The sequence below is a fragment of the Geotrypetes seraphini genome, chromosome 14 (assembly GCF_902459505.1).
Source record: "Geotrypetes seraphini chromosome 14, aGeoSer1.1, whole genome shotgun sequence".
In the NCBI taxonomy this organism is placed as follows: Eukaryota; Metazoa; Chordata; class Amphibia; order Gymnophiona; family Dermophiidae; genus Geotrypetes; species Geotrypetes seraphini.
Window position 1 is genome coordinate 30661269 of NC_047097.1, and position 23967 is coordinate 30685235.

The 23967-nt window shown below is 44.0% G+C and overlaps 2 protein-coding genes across 4 annotated transcripts in view; one reads left to right on the forward strand and one right to left on the reverse strand.

Moving 5' to 3' along the window:
• ZNF710 (zinc finger protein 710) overlaps window positions 1-23967 on the forward strand; it is a 613623-nt gene that overhangs the window by 164705 nt on the left and 424951 nt on the right. The window lies entirely within an intron of this gene.
• Window positions 1-23967, reverse strand: part of LOC117347961 (aminopeptidase N-like) — a 197137-nt gene that overhangs the window by 46955 nt on the left and 126215 nt on the right. For all 3 annotated transcript variants that reach the window (XM_033919483.1, XM_033919485.1, XM_033919486.1), the window contains 2 exons: window positions 17368-17515; window positions 910-1001 (listed from right to left, as the gene is read on the reverse strand). In XM_033919483.1, coding sequence (XP_033775374.1) covers window positions 910-1001; window positions 17368-17515 — 240 coding nt within the window. The remainder of the gene's footprint in view (window positions 1-909; window positions 1002-17367; window positions 17516-23967) is intronic.

A 23967-nucleotide genomic window follows, 5' to 3' on the forward strand; every position in this document is an offset into this window, starting at 1 on the left:
ACTAATCCGAGTCTGACGGGACAAAGTCAAAATCTCACACACCACATCCGCCCAGTCTTCATTCAAGGTAGCAGCATCCAGTGAGCAGAGATTATGAGACACCTGGCGATAGAAAAGCCAATCCCGAGCCTCCAAGAGACCCGCCGCCTGTAGATCCTGGAAAGAACGAGCACTCCCTCCTCCGACACAATATCACTCACATAGCAGAGTCCACGACCCCGCCAGCACTGTAGATATAGTTTAGATGCGTCAGGATCCAGGTCGCGGTTACCCCACAGGGGCAACAGAACCGTGGAAGTAAAAGGCAACTGCATGCATTTACACAACCACTGCCAACATTGTCTCATAGAACGCAGCAAGGGATGAGCCCTGGTAGGAAAAATCCGGTGTTGACGCTTAGCATGAAGATAATAGAGCAGATGAGTAGGAGCCATCAACTACTGTTCAAGAGTGACAGGGGTGTAAAACAGTGTGTTCTTAATCCAATCTACCAAATGTCAAAGGAGACAGGCGAGAGATTAATTTTTTAAAAAAAGTTTTTTTATGAAAAACAGCGCTATTTAAGTTCTGAAGTACACAGTATTTTCGTTGCTTACAATTTGTCTTGAACTATAAATTATGTAAATGCATTATTAAATTCCCATTAAAAAAAACCAAACAAACCTAGGTTTTACAATCAATTTTTGAGGAAAATAGCATTTTCTTGGTGTTTTAAAGCATGCAGTTTCATTGCTTACAATCTATCTTAAATTATAAATTGAGTAAACGTTATTAAATTACTTAAAAAAAAACAACCAACAAACTAGCTGTTTGTTCTACCAATTATCTTCGACTCCTTCTGCAGAATCAATGAGAGTTTTACAAGGCACTGAGAAGTAAAACGAGAAGCATTTTATCCTGGAAACTTACTGCTCCATCAGTCCACTGGGACGAACGGTCCAGTTGTTTGTCACGTCTTTAAAATGATAGAACAAGTTGAAGACTTGTTGTTTCATGTATTTCTGTTTATAAGAAAATAAATGAAAATGCTTTCAATTTCATTTCCTAGATTAAAAACCCAGAATATATTCATTAAAAAAAAATATAATTATATCACATCCCCAGATCAGATGTCTAAAGCACTACAAATTGCTTACACCTTCAGTGGCAATTTAGAATTCGGGAGTATGTGTGCCTAGGAGTTAATTCAGCACAGGCTGCCCTAAGTTAGCTGCTGGTTTGCTGTGCTAAAAGGGGGCCGCTATGACTAGCACATGGGTTTCCCATACATTAAGGCAGGGGTAGGGAACTCCGGTCCTCGAAAACCATATTCCAGTCGGGTTTTCAGGATTTCCCCAATGAATATGCATGAGATCTATTTGCATACACTGCTTTCAATGCATATTCATTGGGGAAATCCTGAATACCCGACTGGAATATGGCTCTCGAGGTCCGGAGTTCCCTACCCCTGCACTAAGGGGTCCTTTTATCAAGCTGCGCTAGTGGGGTTAGCGTGTCGAACATTTCATCACGCGCTAACTCCCACGGCCGGCTAAAAAACTAACACCTGCTCAATGCAGGCGTTAGCGGCTAGCGCGGCAGGAGGTTTAACGCGCAGTATTACACGCGTTAAACCCCTACCGCAGCTTGATAAAAGGACTCCTAAGGCCACTTTCCTTCAGTCATGGCACATGTCACTAGCATTCTGTTCGCCTTTTTTGCCGCGGCCGCACATTGTGCGGATGGCTTCATTGACTTGCCAACCAGTACTCCCAAGTCTCTTTCTTGGGGGGTCTCTCCGAGTACTGCACCGGACATCCTGTATTCATGTATAAGATTCTTGTTACCAACATGCATTACCTTACACTTAACCACGTTAAACTTTATTTGCCATGTCGCAGCCCATTTCTCAAGCGTGTTTATGTCACGTTGCAGGTCTTCGCAATCCTCCTGCATCTTCACTACTCTGAATAACTTCGTATCATCTGCAAATTTAATCACCTTGCTCGTCGTTCCAATTTCCAGGATTTAAACTGTATTCGGAAATGGACAGGGAGCCAATGAAGCAACTTGAAGAGAGGGGTAATGTGACAATAGTGGTTCTCATCCTATATGAGTCACGCAGCAGCATTTTCAACGGATTGAAGATGCGAGAGACGGGCATGTGAGAGGCCTGAGAGAAGCATGTTGCAGTAGTCTTAAGTGCGAAGTAATGAGAGCGTGGACAAGGGTTTTGGTCATGTGTTCAGAGAGAAGAGGACAGATTTTGGTAATATTATAGAGGAGGAAGTGACAGGATTTGGCAGTCTGTTGGATCTGAGCAGAGGAGAGAGAGGAGTCAAAGATTACTCCAAGGTTGCGAGCCGACGAGACAGGGAGGAGGATAACGTTATCCACAGAAATAGAGAGGGGAGATGTGGGTTTAGGCGGAAAGATAAGGAGTTCAGTTTTAGCACTAATCAGTTTGAGATGGCGGCGAGACATCCAAGCACCAATGTCGGACAGGCAGGCTGAAATTCGGGCCTGAACTCCCACAGAGATATCCAACATGGAGAAGTAGATCTGGGAGTCGTCAGCATAGAGGTGATATTGAAAACCATGAGAGGAGATCAGCGTACCAAGAGTGGGTTTATAGGGAAAAGAGGAGAGGGCCAGGACAGAGCCTTGGAGTACGCCAATAGACAGCGGGATGGCAGCAGTGGAGGATCCACTGTAACATACGCTGAAGGTACGACGAGAAAGATAGGAAGAAAACCAGGAGAGCGCAGAACTCTGGAATCCCAGCGAGGACAACATGTTATACTATAGTGTCATTATAGCCACGCTCGTAATACTATGTTTGCCATGCTATGTTTTGCCATACTGTGCTCATCATGCTCTCTCACTATACCATGTTTTGTCATGTTATGTTTACTATGCTGTGTTAACTATATTTTACCATCTTTTGTCAGGCAACATCCTTCCATGCCATGTCTGCCATCACTTTGTATAAATACACTTTAGTAAGTATGTAACTTTGTAACCCGTTCTGATCTCTCATGTGAGGATAGAATATAAAACCAACTGCTCAGCTGTTCTTCAGCCCTTTAAAAAAGGGCCATCGAGGGAGCTACAGCCCTTTCTTCAGTCGGCAGAGTAAAGAGGAAGGGAACCTCCATCTTCCCTCCCTACCCTGCTGACCCGAACGCCAGAAACAACTTTGGGGCCTTTGGCTCCGCCCCAATGACTGCCCAACTGTTCTTCAGCCCTGTATCTCGCGTGCAGCGTCAACCTTTTTTAAAAGCTTGGCGCCAAGCTCTGCGGCCGACTCACACAGCTGTCATCTAACATAGTAACATAGTAGAAGATGGCAGATAAAGACCCGAATGCCCAACCTGATTCAGTCTACAAAATCTCATCTCACTTTGGCCTGGGAGCCTGCTCCGCCCTGTCTCTTGCATGCAGCATCAAGCTTTTTTAAAAGCCTGGTGCCAAGCTCGTCAGCTGACTCCGCACTAGCTGACATTTATATCTCACTTCGGCGTAGGAGCCTTCTCCACCCTGTCCCTTGTATGCAGCATGAAGCTTTTTTAAAAAGTCTGTGCCTAACAGTTTCTTCTTTTCTGGTGCCTTCTATCCTGCTTTTACTTGTTGTGCTGTTTTACTGTGCCTCTGGAACTGTCTAACTCAGCTATTTTATAGTTTTTTTTATCTAGCAGTTCCAGACTAGTTCCTGTGGCTTCTGTTAATTTACATCATGAAGCCCCCATTTTGGTTCCTTTTCCCTTACTCTGTTCATTTTTCAATACCACTTATTGTACAAAATCTCTTTCCCCCAATGTATCTGGCTTTACTAGTGATTGTGAGACCTGCCCTGGTCTTAGAATCCCCGTACTGCTGCACACCAGAAATGATTCTTCTAAAAAAATCCCTCAGGTTGTTAATTACTCTTCTCTAAAGCCTGTACCAACTACCAACTTGCCCAGTCTTGCCTCTGACTCTCTCATGCCAGTCCCAATATTATATTGCAATGTTAGATAGGCATGTAACAAGACTCAAGTATTAAATGATTTACTAGGAGATCTTGATCTTGGATTCTTGTGCATTACTGAATCTTGGATTGCAAAAAATGATTTATTTACACAAAATGGGCTCTGTTCCCATGGTTCCCAAGATCTTTTCTCTTCCAGAAATTGCCGGAAAGGAGGCGGCCTGGCACTTCTCTTTAAATCATTTTTTGATGTTCAGCTTCTCGAAAAGGGTAGTGATACATCATTACATTACATTACATTAGAGATTTTTATTCCGCCTGTGCCTTTCGGTTCTAAGCGGATTACAAAATTGGAAGAGAACTGGACATTTCCAGGAAGTTTACATATCAGGAATATAACAAGTTTACATATCAGGAATATAATATGTTTACATATCAGGTTTAAATCACAGGTAAGGATAGTAGTACATTCAAGTTAAGGAGATTATTACATAGCGCTGAGGAAGAAATATTGGTTACATATGGAGGTTGCTTACATGGCGTTGATGGATGTTGTAGGAATGATGAATATGAAGGAGTAATTGTGTATGTGTAGGCAGGAGGTTAGAGTGATGGTAGGTGTTTTTTAAATAGAAGCGTTTTGATTTCTTTTCGGAGAACTTTGATGTCTGATGTTTTGGTCAGCAGTTTGGAGACTGTTGGATCAATTTTCGCTGCCTGTGTCGCTAGAAGGTTATCGTAGAGTTTCTTTCGTCTGGTACCATTGAAAGGGGGGTATGTGAATAGGCTTTGAGCTTTCCTTGTTCTGTGTGTGAGGTTGCGGTATAGGCGGTTGTTTAGGTAACTTGGAGCAGCTCCGTGGGTTACTTTGAATAGAAGACAGTAGAATTTGAATTGTGATCTTGCTTTTATTGGAAGCCAGTGAGAGTCTAAGTAAGCATTTGTGATGTGGTCGAATTTGCTAAGCGAGTAGATGAGTCTGAGGGCTGTGTTCTGAACGGTTTGTAGTTGTTTTATCATGTAGTTTGGGCATGATAGGTAGAGGCTGTTGCAGTAGTCTAAAATACTAAGTACCAGGGATTAGACAATGATTCTGTATTGGTCTCTGTCGAAGAATTTTCTTATTTTTCTAAGGTTTCGCATGGTGTAGAAAGCTTTTTGGATGATTTTGTGAATTTGTGTCTGCATTGTACAGCGTCTGTCTAGTTGTATTCCCAGGATTTTGAGAGTGGTCTGTATAGAATATATTAGAATATATGTTAGCTACTGTCAGCGATGAGCTCCATTGTCACCCATTGGGTATTTTGGTATACCATCCTCCAATTCCCTGGAACAAATCCTCTGAACTTGTTTTTGAGATAATAACAAGCGCTTTCCTAAAATTTCAAAGATTACTAGTTATTGGTGATATCAATCTCCATCTAGATGATAATGCTAGCAAGGGCGTGACTTAATTCAGCAGTTTTCTCACCTCTCTGGGTTTCCCCTCTCTTAAGACCTCTCCAACCCATGAAAAGGAGCACTCTCTTGATATCATTAGTTTTCTTGACCTTACTGACTATAATACTTTAGTCAAAGATGTTCGTTGGGAGCTAGTCCCTTGGTCCGACCAGTTTTTAGGTACCTTCTGTCTTCCTATTTTCATGTCTCAACTTGGGATTCAATCCCGTGTCTCAAAATCTATTACCTTCCGCAAAAAAATTGTGAGTGAACAGTTCTGGACCTAATTTATTAATCAGCTCACTTTCTGTCCCAAGCTTGATGCCTTAGAAGTCAACTGGCATAATTGGGTAAACCTTTCTAAGACTACTTATTGCTCTCTTGCTCCTTTACATTACATTACATTACATTACATTAGTGATTTCTATTCCGTCAATACCTTACGGTTCAAGGCGGATTACATAAAAATTTTCAGAGATTACATAAAAAGTTTACATAAAAATTTACAGGAATAGCATAAGAGATTATCTACTAAGACTGTTTCCTACTCCCATAAGGTCCCCTAGTATCTTCCTTATCATAGAGAACTGAAGCAGAAATGCCGAGTACTGGAGCGTAAATGGAAAAAATCTAAATCTCCTGCAGATAGACAGTCTTGGAGGGACAGTATTAGGTTCTATAATACAGCATTAAAAAAAGCTAGGAAAAATGTTTACGGTGATAAAATTATCAGATCTAATAATCAAAGCTGTACTCTGTTTAATATCTGGCGCACTTTAACTTCTAATAATGATTCACCTATACATCCTTCCTCTCCAGTAGCGGACGATCTAGCAAACATTTTTAATGGAAAGGTCGCTGCTATAAGAAACTCTTTTTCTTCATTAGTTTCTTACAGTTCTCTGGTGACCAGCGACACTAATATTTTCCCAGTAGATAGAACCTGGACAGTCTTTGAGTATGTATCTAAGACTCAGGTTTCAAAATTGTGCCACAAACTAAGATCTTGTAAATGTGCCTTGGATCAGTTTCCTTCATACCTATATGAGAAAATTCACAACCAGGCTATTTCATCTCTTACCAGACTTTATAAATTCTGCCTTACTATCAGGTATATTTACTGCAGAGATGGGTCACATTGCACTGACCCCACTACTGAAAAAAGCTGATCTAGATCCATCTTCACCTTCTAGTTATCAACCTATAGCGAATATTCTTCTCCTGACCAAAATGTTAGTCTATCATATCTGCTCAGCTGTCATCATACTTAGCATACTTAGAGAGATTTGTCATTCTTCTACCTTGCCAATATGGTTTCAGTCCCAACTTCAGTACCCCGAATCTCTATTGGTCTCACTAATTTCAAATGTTCAGCAACTACATTCATGTAATGTTCGCAGTCCTATTACAATTCAATCTATTTGCGGCCTTTGACGTCATTCGCCACGATATCTTGATCTACCAACTTTCTGAGATAGGCATTGATTCTACAGTCTTAGACTGGTTGTCGAAATTCCTACAATCCCGCTCATATACTGTCAATATGAATGGCCCCATGTCATCTTCTTAGAAGCCACTATGCAGAGTCCTGTAGGGATCACCTCTGTCCCTTTTTCAACATCTATATGTCTAAAACTTTTCCATTTATCTCCCTTTGAAACATTATATACATATGCAGATACATCTTTGTCCTTCTTGAGATAGATTTGAATCTCACAAACCTTGCTGAGAATATAATAGCATGCATAATGAAACTTCAATCTTGGGCCCTTACTGTGCAAATGAAGCTGAATGAGTCCAAAAACAAACTACTGTGGCTTGGCCCAAAACTAGATCAACTATCTTCGTCCATTTCATTGCCATCTGGATCTTCACTGCAGATTGAATTCTCAAGTAAAGTTTTGGTGTCGTCATAGACTCAACACTTTCATTCAATGACCATCTTAATTGTCTGGTGAAAAAATGCTTCTTTAATCTCCATATGCTGAGGAAAGTGAGATCCTGCTTCCACCAACAACATTTTGCTGTCCTCGTACAATCAATCATTCTTTCAAGGTTGGATTATTGTAATTTGGTCTATCTAAGTCTAACCAAGAAAAGTCTTCAAAGACTTCAACACATCCAGAATACTGCAGTTGATCTTTGCAAAAAGCAAATATGATCATGTTTTCCCGCTTTTGTTAAAACTTCACTGGCTCCCAGTAATCTCTAGGGTTAACTTGAAATGTGCATGGTACTCTTCCCCCTTTAATTCCTCTATCCTGGAATTCCGTGAGACCTGATATTACCAGATCTATCCAAAAGCTTAAATTATCTTTCCCCTCGTTAAAAGGCGTTATCTATATTGGAAAATTAGGAAAATCTCTCTACTTTAAAATTACTGAGCTTTGGAATAACTTTCCTGTCCAGCTGCGTAATTTGGGCTCTTTCCAATTATTTTAAAAACATCTGAAAAAGTGGCTATTTTCAAAAATGTAAATTCCGCTGCTCTCTATATAACCACTAATTCTTATTATATTTTCCTTTCTTCAAAACTCTTGTAAACCGTGCCGAGCTCTATCCTTATAGAGAAGATGCGGTATATAAGCTTAAGATTTAGTTTAGTTTAAATAAATAAATAAGATTTAGTTTAGTTTAAATAAATAAATGATGTATACAGAGCTGCATATGTGTAGTAGTGCTATAGAAATGATTAGTAGTACTAGTGCCTATGTAATAGCGCAAGCGAAGCTGGGTTTGGGCCAGTGCAAAAACAGCCAGGCACAAGCACAAAAAGTAAAGTAACACTCTTTAATAATAATAATAATAATAACTTTATTCTTCTATACCGCCATAGTCGTGAGACTTCTAGGCGGTTCACACCGAAGAGAGCTGGACAGTCAGCGAGTTACAATATGTAGAAGTCCGGGATACAGTATTTAGAAAACTTACAAAAAAGCATATAGTTAGCTTGGTAAGTTCTATCCGGGAAGGTTTTGTATCTGCAGCCGGTAATGCTTGGGTATGCAAATAGGTTGCTGTTTCTGGTTTGTCTTGTAGGGCTGTATAGAGTGAAGTGAGGTAGCAGGTAGGTAGGAGCTAGTCCCCATACCAGTTTGAAACATATACAAGAGAACTTGAAAATTATTTGTGCCTCCATTGGCAGCCAGTGAAGCAGTCTGTAGTAGGGGCTAACATGGTCGCTCTTTTTTAATCCAAATATCAAGCGTACCGCTGTGTTTTGAACAATCCTAAGTTTCCTTTCAGTTTTTTTGGGTATGCCCATATAAACAATATTGCAGTAGTCCAGTGTTGAAAGTACTAGTGATTGCACTAGTAGTCTAAATGATAGAGGGTCGAAATATTTTTTGATGGACCTTAATTTCCACAGTGTCAGGAAACTTTTTTTTACTACTGTGTTTGTGTGTTCCACCATTGTCAAGTGTGTGTCTAGTGTGACTCCCAATATTTTTATTGTTTTAGTATTCGGGTATTCATGATCTTTTATATGTATTGTTGTATTTGTAATTTTGTCTGTTGGGCTTGCGAGGAAGACTTTTGTTTTTTCTGTGTTTAGTTTCAGCTTGAAGTTTATTGTCCAGTGTTCTATTTCGGTCATAATATGAGAAATGTATTCTGAGGTCTCGTTCGTTATGCTGTTTACTGGGATTAATATGGAAATGTTATCTGCATATATGTAGTGGATTAGGTTTAGCTTTTTTAGGAAGTGTCCTAGGGATGATATGTAGATGTTGAATAGAGTAGGAGACAGCGGTGAACCTTGTGGTATTCCCGAGGGTTTTTTCCAGGTGTTTGAGTATGTTCCTCCACTAGTCACCCGGTAGGATCTCTTTGTTAGGAAACCCTGTAACCAGTTTCTTACTCTTCCTGTGATTTCATGGTCAACCAGATCGAAAGCGCTGTTGAAATCTAGTTGTAAAATCATAGCACTTGTTCCTTTGCTGAGTAAGCCATATAGGTGATTAAGGATCGAGGCTAGGACTGTCTCAGTGCTAAAACCTTTTCTGAATCCCGATTGGTGTTCACTGAGAATGTTGAATTTGTCTAGGTAGTCTACTAGCTCCAAATTGACTAATCCTTCGAGTAGCTTGGTGAATAATGGGATGCTTGCTATCGGTCTGTAGTTGCTTTTTTGGGCTAGGGAGTTTTTTTGGTCTTTGGGAATGGGTGTGATTAGTATATGACCCATTTCCTCATGGAATGTTCCTTCAGTGAGAGTGGTTGCTATCCAGGTAAAAAGATCCTTTTTAAAATCTAGAGTGGCTGCTGTCATGGTCTTGGAAGGACATACGTCCAGTAGGCAGTTTGATTTGGTATATTTGTTGAATAGGGTTAGGAATTGGTGCCAGTTTGGAGGTTCAAAATGGTTCCAGAGCATGCCTACTCCTGATTCTTGTTCGTGGAGTTCTGATTGGAAATCGAAGTTGGGTGAGGGTGAAGGTATTGTTGTACTTACATCTAAGATTTTGTTTTTAAAAAACGTGGCAAGGGTTTCTGCCGAAGGTGTACATTCATTATTCTGTAGCATGATATGGGTGGTGTCTGTTAGTTTTTTTACCAACTTGAATAGTTCTTTGCTATTTGTTTTGGGTGTTCCTATTTTTTGTGTGTAGTATGTTGTTTGCTTTTCTCTGATTAGATTTTTGTAGTTTTTCATTTTTTGTTTCCAGTGGATTTTGTCTTCTTTGTTTGTTTTCTGCCAGGTTCTTTCTATTTCTCTCAGTTCCTGTTTGAGAGTTAGTAATTCAGAGTCGTACCATTCGTTTGGTTCCCTTTCTTTCTTTTTGAATGTTTGTAACGGTGCTATTTGATCTAATATTTCTTTACTAGATTTTGCCCATCTGTTTGGGAAGTTTTGTGTTTCCTCCATTTTGGGTTGTAATTCGTAGTGGGTCCAGAATTCTATTGGGTTTATAGTTCCTCTTCTGGTGATTGTGGCAGGGTTTGGGTTTTTTCTTTTATACTTTGGTTGGTGTGATTTTTTTTGCCAATACAGATCGAAATTACAAATGTAGTGATCTGACCAGATGCATTCTTTCCAGGCCCCTATGCTATGTTGGATCTTTGGGTCAGGGACTTCTTTTTGTGAAAAGGTAATTAGGTCTAATTGGTGGCCTTTTTCATGTGTTTTTTCTGGTTTTGGTACTAAGAAGCCATGGGTTGTTTGGAAAGTGATAATTTCTATCACGTTTGGCTTATCCACTTGTTCTAGGTGCACGTTCATGTCGCCCAGTAGTAGGTTATATGTTCCTTTTAGGGTGTTGGTGGTGAGGTATTCAAAGAACCCTTCTCTGGTATTAGACCATTGGGGGGGGGGGATGTAAAATAGTGTCACGGTTAGTGCCTCTTCTAGTTGTGTGTTGGTGATCTTACAGGTTAATATTTCTAGGTCGTTTGTGGTTTTTGCATCTATTTTGCTATATTCAAAGGATTCTTTTAAAATTATCGCTATACCGCCCCCTTTTTTCCAGTTTCTAGATAGTGGTAATATTTTGTAACCTTGGGGTAGTATTTCTTTCATAATAGTGTCTGTGTCTGAAATCATCCATGTTTCGGTCAGGCAGGAGATCGGGTTTAGTTTGCGTCAGCCAATCGTGTAGTATTTGAGCTTTGTTTCTTACAGAACGGGTGTTTAGGTAATATCCCTTGAAACTGACATATTTAATTGGGATGGGAGTATTAATACATTCTATAGTTTTCAATTCCTTTCCATGGTCTTGTTACTATGGTGTTTGAAGTAGTTGCGTGTTCTGTTTACCACGGGTATTTGAAGTGGGCCTAGCTTTGAAAAATCATGTAGAAATTGGTGTGAACCAGTTGGTTTACTCGTCTTTGTTGGTCTGTGCCAGGAGAAATGAATAAGGATTGGTTTGGGGTTTTTTTTGTCATTACACCAACTTCTATAACATTTTAAGTAGAGAATCCCCAATATAAGTAGGTATTTGTTTAAAATCGCCATGTTTTGTTGTTGTTTAGATTGGGTGATCTAACTTTTTGCTGATATAATAATAATATCGGCAGTAATAAGCAGTAATACTATATATATAATAATGCAGTAATACCATATATATTGTCACAAGCTCGAGTCCAATGCCGGCCTTGTGCCAGGGAAGAGTCACAAAAATCACTCCCTGAAACTAGTCCGGGCCAACCATGTTACCCCTGATAGACAAGAGCAAGAACAGGAAGCACAGGCTGTGTTTAAACCTGAGGCAGAACACAGCCTGGTGAAATCTGGTAAGGCCCCTTTAAATCCTCCATTTTGTGTCAAGCTGGCTAAGCAGGGGAAAAGGCAAACACAGCTGAAGGAAGTTCAGCCCCGGAGTAGGGCTGGGCGTGGTACAGCAGCTTGGCAGCATTTAGAGAGCTGGCTGACCAAGAGGAAGGGGAAGACTGGAGAAGCTCTCATGTGGAAGGAGCCTCCAATTCCTCCAGAGCCACGGGATGTGGAAATGTTGGACTCTGAACCAGTTGAAACAACCTTGGTAAATCCGGGATGTGAAGATATGGATTACAGCACTTTAACAGAGGTGGGCCAATTTGAAGAAATGGAAACTAATTAATTTGAAGTTGTTTTTTTTTGGTGCTAAGTTTTGTTGAAAGTTTCCATTTCCATTGAGTATAAGTATTTTCCTGAAGTATGTTAACTAAGGGAATGTATGCTAGCCCAAGGGTATGCTGGTATGGGAAGTTTTATTTCTCTTGCTTACCAAGAGTGCTGCTGTGGAAGGAACTGCAGCAGGTTCTTATTCAGAAAGTGTAAATATCCTGTAAGCTTGAGACAGGATTTACACAGCACCAGGATGAATAGTTTTCAGAGTTTTCTTTGTTTGAGAGTCAAGGACTGTTAGAGACTCTGCTACACCTGGGACATTGCTAAGAAACTTTGGAACATGATCCAGACCAGGCTGGTTACTATGATATTTTGTTTGTGTTATTTTTGCCAAAGACCATTGGAATACAATTTCTTTTGATGCATTTTTTTCTGGACTTGTGAATTGAACAATAAATTTAATTTTTGTTATTTCATAACTTACCTGTGTGAGGCCATTCTGATTAAACTCATAGGATAAGTTTTGCACAACAGGGACTTCCTCCATCTTGGGGAAGCACGCTGGGGAGACTATTGTAAGCGTGGGCCGGTTACCGCGAGCCTTGAGGGCCGGCCACGCTACAATATATATAATAATATTGGCAGTAGTTTTCCCGCAGATATAAGCAGTAATAGTATCAGTTGTCAGTAGTGAGCAGTAATATGCAGTAATAAGCAGTTGTGAGCGGTAATAATTAACTCAAAAAAGGAAAATCCTGCACCCTGTTACTTCACAGGGCCAGGCATACAAGGAACAGTTTTTTGGTTCAAAAGTCCTGAGATGGTAGAGTTACCATGTTTTTTACAGGACAAAAAGAGGACATGAGGCCCCGCCCTGTTCCTTCCCCAGACCCAACCCTGCCCCACAAATCTCATTTCCCCTTCTTCCGTATCTGGAAGGGGTTCATAGACAAAAGCGCGTGCCGACAAGGGTGCGCTGACAACCCAGCACAGACAACTGAGTGCAAGGCGGAAGCGCACCGAAGAAAAACAGTATTTTAAGGGGCTCCGACGGGGGGTGTTGGTAGGGAACCCACCCACTTTACTTAACAGAGATCGCGTTGGGGGGGGGTTGGGGGTGTTGTAACCCCCCTCATTTACTGGAAACTTAACTTTTTCCCTCTTTTTTAGGGAAAAAGTGAAGTTTTCAGTATAATGTGGGGGGTTACATCCCCCCAAGCCCCCCACAATGCCGGCACGATCTCTGTTAAGTAAAGTGGGGGGGGGTTCCCCCCACCTCATCGGAGCCCTTTAAAATACTGTTTTTCTTCAGCGCACTTCCGCCTTGCGCTCAGTTGTCTGCGCTGGGTTGTCAGCGCGCCTTTGTCGTCGCGCGCTTTTGACCTGTCACCTCTGGAAGGCCTCCAAGCATAAGTGTGACATCATCGCATCATATTCATGCATGCTCAGAGGCCCTTCAGATGCGACCCTGAGCTCTGGCACAGCCGAGGCCATCCAAAACCTGGACAAAGTGCTGGGTTTTCTAAATCCATCCACTCCTCTAAAAAGAGGACCTATCAGGATAAATGTGGACATCTGCTAACCCTATGAAATAGGTCTGTGGCTGTCAGAGCTCAAGACAAGCCCCAAACACAGTCTTGTAACTGTCTTTCTTGAGCCAGGTAACAAGTTCAGGTGTTAGCCAGGCTCCCAAGTATTCAGCAAGAAAATGTTTGGCTTATCTCAGCCAAGCAGAGTGTCTAGTAGTTGTAGTTAAGGTAGGGTTACCAGACATCTGAATTTCCGCAGACAAGTCCTCCTTTGTCCAGGTTTTGAAAAGCTTCCAGCTAGCTGTGATGTCGTGATGGCATTTGCGCATGCACGGATGCAATGCAGTGATGTAACGTGCATTGCGCATGTGTGTGATGTCATTGAGTCACATCAGTGCATGCACAAAGGTTAAAGGGGGCGGGATGGGGCGTGACTCGGGCGGAACTGGGGGCAGGGCCATGGGTCCGGATTTTCATTCCAGGAAATCTGGTAACCCTAAATTAAGAAGTATGCTGGGGCCTGTTATTCCTCCTCCTCCCCTGTGCCTCCTTAACCTAGTTCTGACCTGTGCCTGACTCCTACTTCCTATATCACTTCCCCCTAAAGGGGATCTACCTATGTTAAGGTTGTTCTGACATGGTGAGGAAGTATCCAGTAGGGAGAGTGGTAGTGTCCTACAGACTCCCTCACAGCCTAATTTATCAATTAAGTTGCATGTAACGCACTGTTCTACCAAATCTGTACATACAAGCTTGCACGCTAAGTGCAAAAATGTCCACACAATATTACAGAGTGGGGTGGAATGGTGCTCATTCTTTAAAGACGTTTTCCAGCTGAAAAAAAAGGAACCAAACACAAAATGAAAAATTTCTGCCTGACCATCAATATTTGAACAATTCCAATCAGAACAAAAACCTGCTTCAGTATAATCAAATGATCACACACATTGAAGCAAGTAGGCAAAACCAGTTATACTGATAGCACTACGTGAGGGAGTCTGTGAACTTCAAACACCTGACACCCCAGATTACAAGTGTCTAATGGGGTCTGAATATCAGCATGAGGCTATTTGAATGACCAAATGCTATAAAATATGTTTGATTATTATATCTGGCCGTATATGAAACAATGTTGTTTAGTCACAAGGATCAAGTATCAATAACCAATAACCCAGGTGATAACGTCTTTTTTTCACCCTTCTTTCCCTGTGCACAAGAGAGAGCTTTTCCACAGATTTATTTATTTGCCCTCAGAGGTGCCACCAGAAGATCACCATATCATATCTTCTGGCTTTACGCACCAAATCGTCATAGGTACAAAAATATTTAGTGTGTGTCTCTATTTCATGTATTTTTGTTTTTTATTTTTTAGTTTTTAACCTTACAACTATAAATATTTTAAAGAACTTTTTCAAGAAATTTTACAACGTTAGAAATACTTAGCTGGCTGGTGGTAAATGATGGTAAGGGATTAATGAGCCAACATGTTTCACCCTTAGAGGGGGTTTCCTCAGGGCTACTATCCCTTTTCCTGCTAGTTGCTCACGACATGACCACCCAGTAAGTTTTCCGAAAAACTTTTACTGGGTGGTCATGTCGTGAGCAACTAGCAGGAAAAGGGATAGTAGCCCTGAGGAAACCCCCTCTAAGGGTGAAACATGTTGGCTCATTAATCCCTTACCATCATTTACCACCAGCCAGCTAAGTATTTCTAACGTTGTAAAATTTCTTGAAAAAGTTCTTTAAAATATTTATAGTTGTAAGGTTAAAAACTAAAAAATAAAAAACAAAAATACATGAAATAGAGACACACACTAAATATTTTTGTACCTATGACGATTTGGTGCGTAAAGCCAGAAGATATGATATGGTGATCTTCTGGTGGCACCTCTGAGGGCAAATAAATAAATCTGTGGAAAAGCTCTCTCTTGTGCACAGGGAAAGAAGGGTGAAAAAAAGACGTTATCACCTGGGTTATTGGTTATAAAATATGTTTGAACATCAGAAAATAAAGAAGCAAAAGTACTTAGCTTATCCCAATGGGAGCCCAGCCGTTTCACTAATTAAAGCTTCCTCAGGGATTGGAAAACTTATGCGATCTGATTTCATTAATTCAGCATTTCAATTGCTTTCACCAAAAAACAGAGTGCCAAAATTCTTAGGGCTTCCGACATTGTTTTGAGGTTCACAGACTCATTCAAGTGGTAGCGATATCAGTAGAACTAGTTTTGCCTACTTGCTTCAACATGTGTGATCACATTATCTTATACGAACATGTTATAAACTGAAGATTAGGTGAATATTCAAATTAGCATCACAGAATTCAAATCATTATTAGTGGCTTAAATGAACTGTGTGCGTGAGGAGGGGGGATCTACGTTTTTTAAAATAAATAAAATTAAAATAAACACAGGTAAGAGGAGCATGTTTAGCCATGCCAGTTGGGACAAATGTTACATCCAGAATTATTTCCTGGTATGTGTAAATCATGATTGGTCATTGCTTTAAAATAAACTACATTTCTATCTTAACCAAGTGTAGCTTGACATTGTTCCAGCTTTTGCTACTTTGGTTTGCAAAAATGTTGTTTTCTCCTTGATTATGAGGGTATATAAATACAGCATAACCATAACAGATCATGTATGAATCACATCATGCACATTAACCATAACAGTCCCTATTAATTTAGTCCGGAAAACCCCAGACACAAGACTCCGCCCTGTCCCCACAAAGCCTCCTCTCTTCCCTGATGAGGTCTGGCCACGTTTGGAGGGCCTGGGGCATGCACAGATAAGTGTGATATCATCCGCGCATGCTAAGAGGCTGACCCACGTGTGAGAAAAAATTGGCAGGAGGGTTGCCCACTCCCTTTGCCAACGTAGGTTCTCCCTTTGCCAGGCACCACCTCCTGAACCATCCCTTCCCCTCCCCCGTCCCTCCAATGAACCAGCACTAGCACCGGGAACTGACTCAATCTCCCCCACCCCCTGCGGCAGTGAAAATGGCAGGAGGGAGTGGGCATCCCTCCTGCCATACCGACCCCACCCCCTGCACAAGAAAAAATGGCAGGAGGGATGCCCTCTCCTTCCTGCCACTGGATGCATGAACAAAATTTCAATTCAAGAAAGAGACATTGCACAGAGAGGAGGAGGCCTTGGGAGGGGCCTTAGGCATTTGAGCCAATTAGGCCCATCCCTGTGCATCACATGATGCACAGGGAAGGAAAAGTCCTGCAATTTTGGACTGGGTGCCTCTGCAGCAGGTGGGATTGCATCCCTCCTGCTCCCAACTTCTGAAAAAGGTACTGGGTGAGAGGGTGGGGGTTCAGGGGAGCATCCATTGGCAGGAGGAAGTTGGCATCCTTCCTGCCGTTTTCACTGCCGCGGGGGGGAGGGGAGTCAGTTCCTGGTGATGGTGCTAGTTCATTGGGGGGACACTTGGGAGGGCAGTCATTGGTGGGAGGTGTGCTTTTTTTCTTTTCTTTTTTTTTGATGGGCCAGATATTGTGTGTGTGTAACATGCACATCTGTGCTCATTAAAAAAAAAGGTCTGAAATATTGTTAAATGGGTAAGCGACTGGTCTTATTTGCTTATTTTGGATCACTAAAAGCCCTGTTTTTTGGGGGGGGGTTTGTGAATAGCCAAGTGATGTTAGTGTATCAATCGCTTGTTTACTTTGCTTGGGGTTTTAGCTAATTTGCATGGCCGGATCAGAACATGAACGATCAAGGGGAAAAAACACGCAGCGAGCCATTTTGTGCACCAGGTTAGCAAATGTGATAGTCTCTAAAGCAGTCAAAACTGGTTTAATGATGATCACTGACTTTAATGCATCTGGGCCTGAATGATGTATAAGTTCTCAAATAAATAAATGATAACAAGATAAGTCATTCTACCTTCATTGATCCATAAACATCAGTGCGGTCAAACATCTGTTTGAAGTAATCCAGGCTACCTATAGCAGTCTGCCAGGGCATGTACTCGGTTTCATTAATAAGGAATTTAGTGGTGTCCAATGCAGCTGTTGTATGTATGTATTTAGCTCTAAAATGAATAAGATACAAATCAAAATGTATAGGAATTCCTCCCTCTTTTTTTTTAACCTCTATACATATGGCTCCTGCAACTAGATATCTGAACAGATGTGACTTAGATTTCCTTGCTAGACCTCACTAGTCACTGGAGGGGAAGGGTTTCTTTCAGAACTGACCCCCTCATCATCACTCACCCTCCCGGTGGAAGTCATTTCTATAACAGCTGTTTTTACTTCAACATTGAAGGACATTTTTCCTACAGACATACATTAGTGGCCAAAATTATGGAAACACTTAGGGGCTCATAATAATAATAATAAAAGTCTAAAAAGTGGCCTAAATGGGTACTTGGACGATCAAAAAGACTGATCGTCCAAGTACCCATAATCAAAGCTGGTTTTAGACATATCTAAAACCAGCTTAGGCCTTTCCCCTGCCTCTAAACGCATAGAGCAAAAAGACTTAGACCAAGTCAAAACAGGTATAAGTGCTGAAAAAGGGGCTGCTGAGCTGATCGCTGCAGCTCAGCGGCCCCAGCAACCTGCCTATCGCTGCAGGAGAGATGGCTCATCTCTCCTGTCGCGATGGTGATTGCCCACCCCCCTCCGAACCACGGCAGTTCAGGGTGAGCATCGCGGCAGGGCATCTCCCCTGTTGGCGATCCTCACCCCGAAGTGCCGCGGTTTGGAGGGGGGTGGGCAATCACCATCGCAGCAGGAGAGATGAGCCATCTCTCCTGCAGCGATCAGCCCTTCTTCCCCTACAATGATCGGGCAGGAGGGAGCCCAAGCCCTCCTGCCCAGATGGCACTGCGACCCCCCATCATGATTGAGCAAGAGGGAGCCCAAGCCCTCTTGCCCCGGCAGCACCCGCACCCCCATCACGATCGGGCAGGAGGGAGCCCAAGCCCTCCTGTCCTCGATGCAAGGGCCCCCCTGATCGCCTGATCCTTGACCTCCCCCCCCCGCAGACCTCAAGACCCCCACCCGTCCTCCCCGTACCTTCAAAATTGTATGTCGGATGGATGGGTACCAAACCCGTCTGTCCGACAGGCCAGCCATCTGTTGAATGGCTGGCCTTAGGGCCTGATTGACCCAGGCAGCTCAAATCCCACCCACAGGTGGGGCCGGAGACACCTGGGCCAACTGGAATAGGCCCAGTAGGCTTAGGCCCCTTCTATGGTTGGGGCCTTAGGCATATGGGTCGGGTTGGGATCCCTCCTACCCGATCGTGAGACAGAGAAAGATACCAGATATATACATATCCTAACAAGTAATCATTATAGATGGAAACAAAAATTACATTAAAAATAAAAATAAAGTACATTTAAGCAAATTAGAAATTTTAAACTAGAGAGAATTAAACTAAAGTGAAATAAAGGTCCAATTAAATAAAGGCAGGAGGGTCCCAAAATTCAGTATAATAATTCAGTATAAATGAGCAAGATAATAAAATAAAAACAAACTCAGAAAAAAAAAATCAAAATAAAATATAATTATCCCAGGACAAGCAGGCAGCATATTCTCTACATGTGGGTGACATCATCTACAGAGACCCGATCGGACACTCTCGCAAGCAAATTTGCTTGAAGATCTTCAAGCTTGCGAGTGTACTGCGCATGCATCTTCCCGCCCAAGTCAGGGCGCGCATCTCCTTAGCATGGCCTCAGTTCTTCGTTTTCCGCGGAGTCAGAAGCCCTGTTCCTCTGCTCTGCGAGATCGGAGTGCCTTTTGCACCGCGGTTTGCTTAATTTTTTTGTTTTCGGGTGAGTCGTTGTGTGGCGTTTTCTTTAAAAAAAAAAAAAATTTACTTTCTCGTATCGACATTGACCCGGGGCCCCGGCTCCGACTTGGCTGACTAACCTTGCGTGGCTGCGGCGGCAGTTTTGGCCCTATGTCCCTGTCTGTTACTGGCTTTAAGAAGTGCACTCAGTGCGGTCGGGTTATTTGTATTACTGACCCCCACCGTTGGAGCATTGAGTGCCTGGGAGTGAATCACCGGACTGAATCCTGCCCATGCTATGCGACCCTCCAGCCCCGGGTGCTTCGTAGGAAACGGGTGAAGATCCTCGAACTGTTTGGAGCCATGGATCCTTCGACCGGGGCAACTTCGGCCTCAACTCCGACCTCGGCCCCGGCATCGAAGGCCTCGACCTCGTCGAAGTCACCATCTTCCACCAAGACTTCGGTAGCTGCCTCGACAAAACCTGTGGCCTCGGGTAAGTCTCTTCTTCCTCCCTTAGGTTCTCTAGCGAAGAAGCCTTCCCTGGGGTCTCAGGGGGGTGCGGTGGGCCATGCCTCCACACAACGGGAATACTCTTCATCGAGGTCGCCCTTGTTGGAGCGCACTGCTGTACCTACATGACCTGATCCAATGGTCTCGGTGCCGATGTTCGAGGACATGCTGAAGGCCATCTTGAAGACGCAGATCTCCTCGGTCCTGAGCCAGCTTGCCCCTGCCTTGCCCCTCCCCTCAGCAGGCCAGCCTGAACGTCTGCTCGATGCCCCTCGGGGTCAGTGTCGACGGTCCCGCAGGCTCTCCTCTAGTGGGTCTTCCCCTGCTGCTTCGAGGCTTGGGTCTCTGGTCTGTGCACCTCATTTGAAGCACCTGACAGAAACCACTTCATCCTTCAGGCACCCGCCCTCAAAGTGGCCTTGGGACTCGCCTCGTCGAGGTTGGTCCCCTCCCCATGGACCTCAAGGCACTTCGAGGCATTGGTGCAGTCAAGACGCATCTCTCATTCCCTTAGTCGGCCCTCCATGTCTGTCTCTCCGGGTCGAGGCGGGTCAAGGTTCAGGACCCCTCCCTCGAAACCATCGGGGAAGTTGATCTCTTCTCCGCTTCCACGTATCCCGGGCTCTTCCCCTGGTAGGATGCAGCATGGGCGTTCTTCTACCTCCCCGGGACTTCAAAGCAGGACGTCCTCGTAATCCTTTTCTCGAGACTCGGACATGCCTGCTCTTTATTCTAGGGAAATATCCCCATCCTTTTCGGCGGCTCAACGTTCTGAGTCTTCCTCATCTCGCGAGGTTCTTCCTTCATCTCAGACTTCCTCCTTCATGAGGTTTGTCTCGGACATGGGTAAGGCTCTTTAGCTGGACCTCCAGTCTGAATCCCGGTACACTCAGGAATACCTGGATGAGTTGGAGCTCCCTCATCCTCCTATGGAGTCTTTGCGTCTTCCTCTGAATCAAGTTCTGAAACAGACATTCTTCCGGAATCTGGAAACTTGGGGTTATAGTGTCCGAAGATCTAAAGGCGAAAAAACAGTGTGACAAGGCAGTGGCTGCTGCCAGAAGGATGCTGGGCTGTATAAAGAGAGGCGTAGTCAGTAGAAGGAAGAAGGTGTTGATGCCCCTGTACAGGTCATTGGTGAGGCCCCACTTGGAGTATTGTGTTCAGTTTTGGAGACCGTATCTGGCGAAAGACGTAAGAAGACTTGAGGCGGTCCAGAGGAGGGCGACGAAAATGATAGGAGGCTTGTGCCAGAAGACGTATGAGGAGAGACTGGAAGCCCTGAATATGTATACCCTAGAGGAAAGGAGAGACAGGGGAGATATGATTCAGACGTTCAAATACTTGAAGGGTATTAACGTAGAACAAAATCTTTTCCAGAGAAAGGAAAATGGTAAAACCAGAGGACATAATTTGAGGTTGAGGGGTGGTAGATTCAGGGGCAATGTTAGGAAATTCTACTTTATGGAGAGGGTAGTTGATGCCTGGAATGTGCTCCCCAGAGAGGTGGTGGAGAGTAAAACTGTGACTGAGTTCAAAGAAGCATGGGATGAACACAGAAGATTTAGAATCAGAAAATAATATTAAATATTGAACTAGGCCAGTACTGGGCAGATTTCCAGGTCTGTGTCTGTGTATGGCCGTTTGGTGGAGGATGGGCAGGGGAGGGCTTCAATAGCTGGGAGGTTGTAAATGGGCTGGAGTAAGTCTTAACAGAGATTTCGGCAGTTGGAACCCAAGCACAGTACCGGGTAAAGCTTTGGATTCTTGCCCAGAAATAGCTAAGAAGAAAAAAATTAAAAAAAATAAAATAAAATTTAAATTTAAATTGAATCAGGTTGGGCAGACTGGATGGACCATTCGGGTCTTTATCTGCCGTCATCTACTATGTTACTATGACCCCTTATGCCATCCCTGCCATCCCTTCCAAGATGGAATCTCTATATTGCACGGTTCTGTGTAAGGGCTTTGAAAAGGCACAGCTTTCCCATCAGTCCCTGGTTATGGAAAAAGTCACTGAAAAAGTCTAACCCCTCATGGGTCTATGTTGCCGTCCCCACGGGCAGGGAGGGGAGGACGATGGACAAATCGGTCGCCGGCTCTACCAGAACTCAGTGATGGCAAACCGTGTCCTCAATTATAATTTTACTTTCACCTCTTATCTCAAGCACTGCCTGAAGGTTCTGCATTCTTTCTTCCTGACATGCCCACTCGCCGTCAGCCTGCGTTCCACCAACTTCTGTCCCAGGTCTGTCTCTATATGCTCCAGGCCGCGTACAACGCCTTTGAGCTGTCATCCCGGGTCATGGCCTATGCGGTGGCGATGCATCGCTTGGCCTGGCTGCGCATCGTGGACTTGGACCCATATTTGCAGGATCGCCTAGCATATCTCCCTTGTGTGGGGAACGAGCTCTTTGATGAGTCGATCGAGGCGGCTACGAAACGCTTTTTGGAACATGAGTGATCCTTTTCCTCCCTGGTGCGCCCTAAGGTAAAAGCCCCCCCTGCTAAGCAGTATAAGCTTCCTCCGCGGCGCTATCTGCAAAAGTCCACCCCGGCTCTCTCCCATCCGCCTCCTCGGCGGCCTCAGCAGCAGCAGCGTCCCTCTAAGCCTCAGACGCCTGCAGTGGCGAAGCCGGCACTGTCCTTTTGACATTTCCAGTCAGAGCACGTCAGTGTCCATCCATCAGCCTCCCTCCCCTGCCCATTGGGGGTCGGCTCTGTCATTTTTTACCATCAGTGGGAGTTGCTGACAACTGACTCCTGGGTTCTCACCATCATTCGGGAGGGGTACTCTCTTCACTTTCGACATGTGCCTCCGGTTCAGTCCCTATGGGAGTTTCCTTCCGACGGGGTGCAACTTCCTCTCCTGCTTCAGGAGGCCCAGGCTCTCCTCCACCTCCGGGCAGTCGAGGAGGTCCCGGTATGCCAGCGAAACTCGGAGTTTTACTCCCGTATTTTTCTGGTTCCTAAGAAAACCGGGGACTTGCGTCCTGTTCTCGATCTGAGAGCTCTCAACAAATGCCTGGTCAAAGAAAAGTTTTGCATGCTCTCTCTTCCGACATTGTACCCCCTAATGGACGAGGGGGATTGGTTATGCTTCCTGGATCTGAAAGAGGCCTACACACACATCCCGATTCATCCGGCCTCTCGCCAGTTCTTGAGATTTCGGATGGGGAATCTCCATCTATAGTATCGTGTTCTCCCCTTCGGCCTCGCGTCTTTCCCGAGGCTGTTTACCAAATGTGTGGTGGTGGTAGTAGCCGCAGCCCTGTGGATGCAGGGTTTGCAGGTTTTCCCTTACCTCGACAACTTGCTCATCAAAGCGTCATCTCGATCGGAGGTTATCTCAGCGACCCAACAGACTATTCTGTTCCTTCAACGTCTGGGTTTCGTGATCAACTTCCCAAAATCCCAGTTATGTCCATCCCAATCTCTCTAATTCATCAAAGCGGTGTTGGATACACTTCGTCTCCGCTCGTTCCTGCCTCGGCCTCGTCAGGAGACCCTCACCAGCCTTTGCTGACAGGTGTCTCTTCTTTCGTCCATCTCGGCCAAGGGTATGATGATCCTGTTGGGGCACATGGCCTCCACCGTTCATGTGACGCCTTTTGCCAGACCTCACCTTCGCGTTCTGCAGTGGATCCTGGCTTCGCAGTGGCGTCAGGACTGTGATCTAGTCTCTTGCCGGATTGCGGTGACTCCTTCCTTGAAATGATCTCTCCGCTGGTGGATGCACTTTTCCAATCTTTCCAGCGGTTTTCTGTTTCACGCACCCCCTGCGCAGAAGGTCCTGATAACAGACTCATCCGCCTACACTTGGGGGGCTCACCTCGACGGTCTTCAGACGCAAAGGCCTTGGTCCAGTGAGGAGCGACACTATCACATCAATCTGTTGGAGCTTCGAGCCATTTTCAACGCTCTCAAGGCCTTTCTTCATCTGCTTCGCGACCAGGTTGTCCTCGTGCGGACGGACAACCAGGTGGCCATGTATTATGTGAATAAGCAGGGAGGTATGGGTTCCTTGTCTCTTTGCCAAGAAGCTCTGAGGATGTGGGATTGGGCGATCTGTCACAGCATCTTTCTCAGAGCGGTCTACATTCAGGGCCAGCAGAACTGCTTGGCAGACAATCTGAGTCGCCTTCTACAACCTCATGAATGGTCTCTCAGTTCGGTGACTCTGCATCAGGTGTTCGCTCGGTGGGTGACCCCCCCAAGTAGATCTGT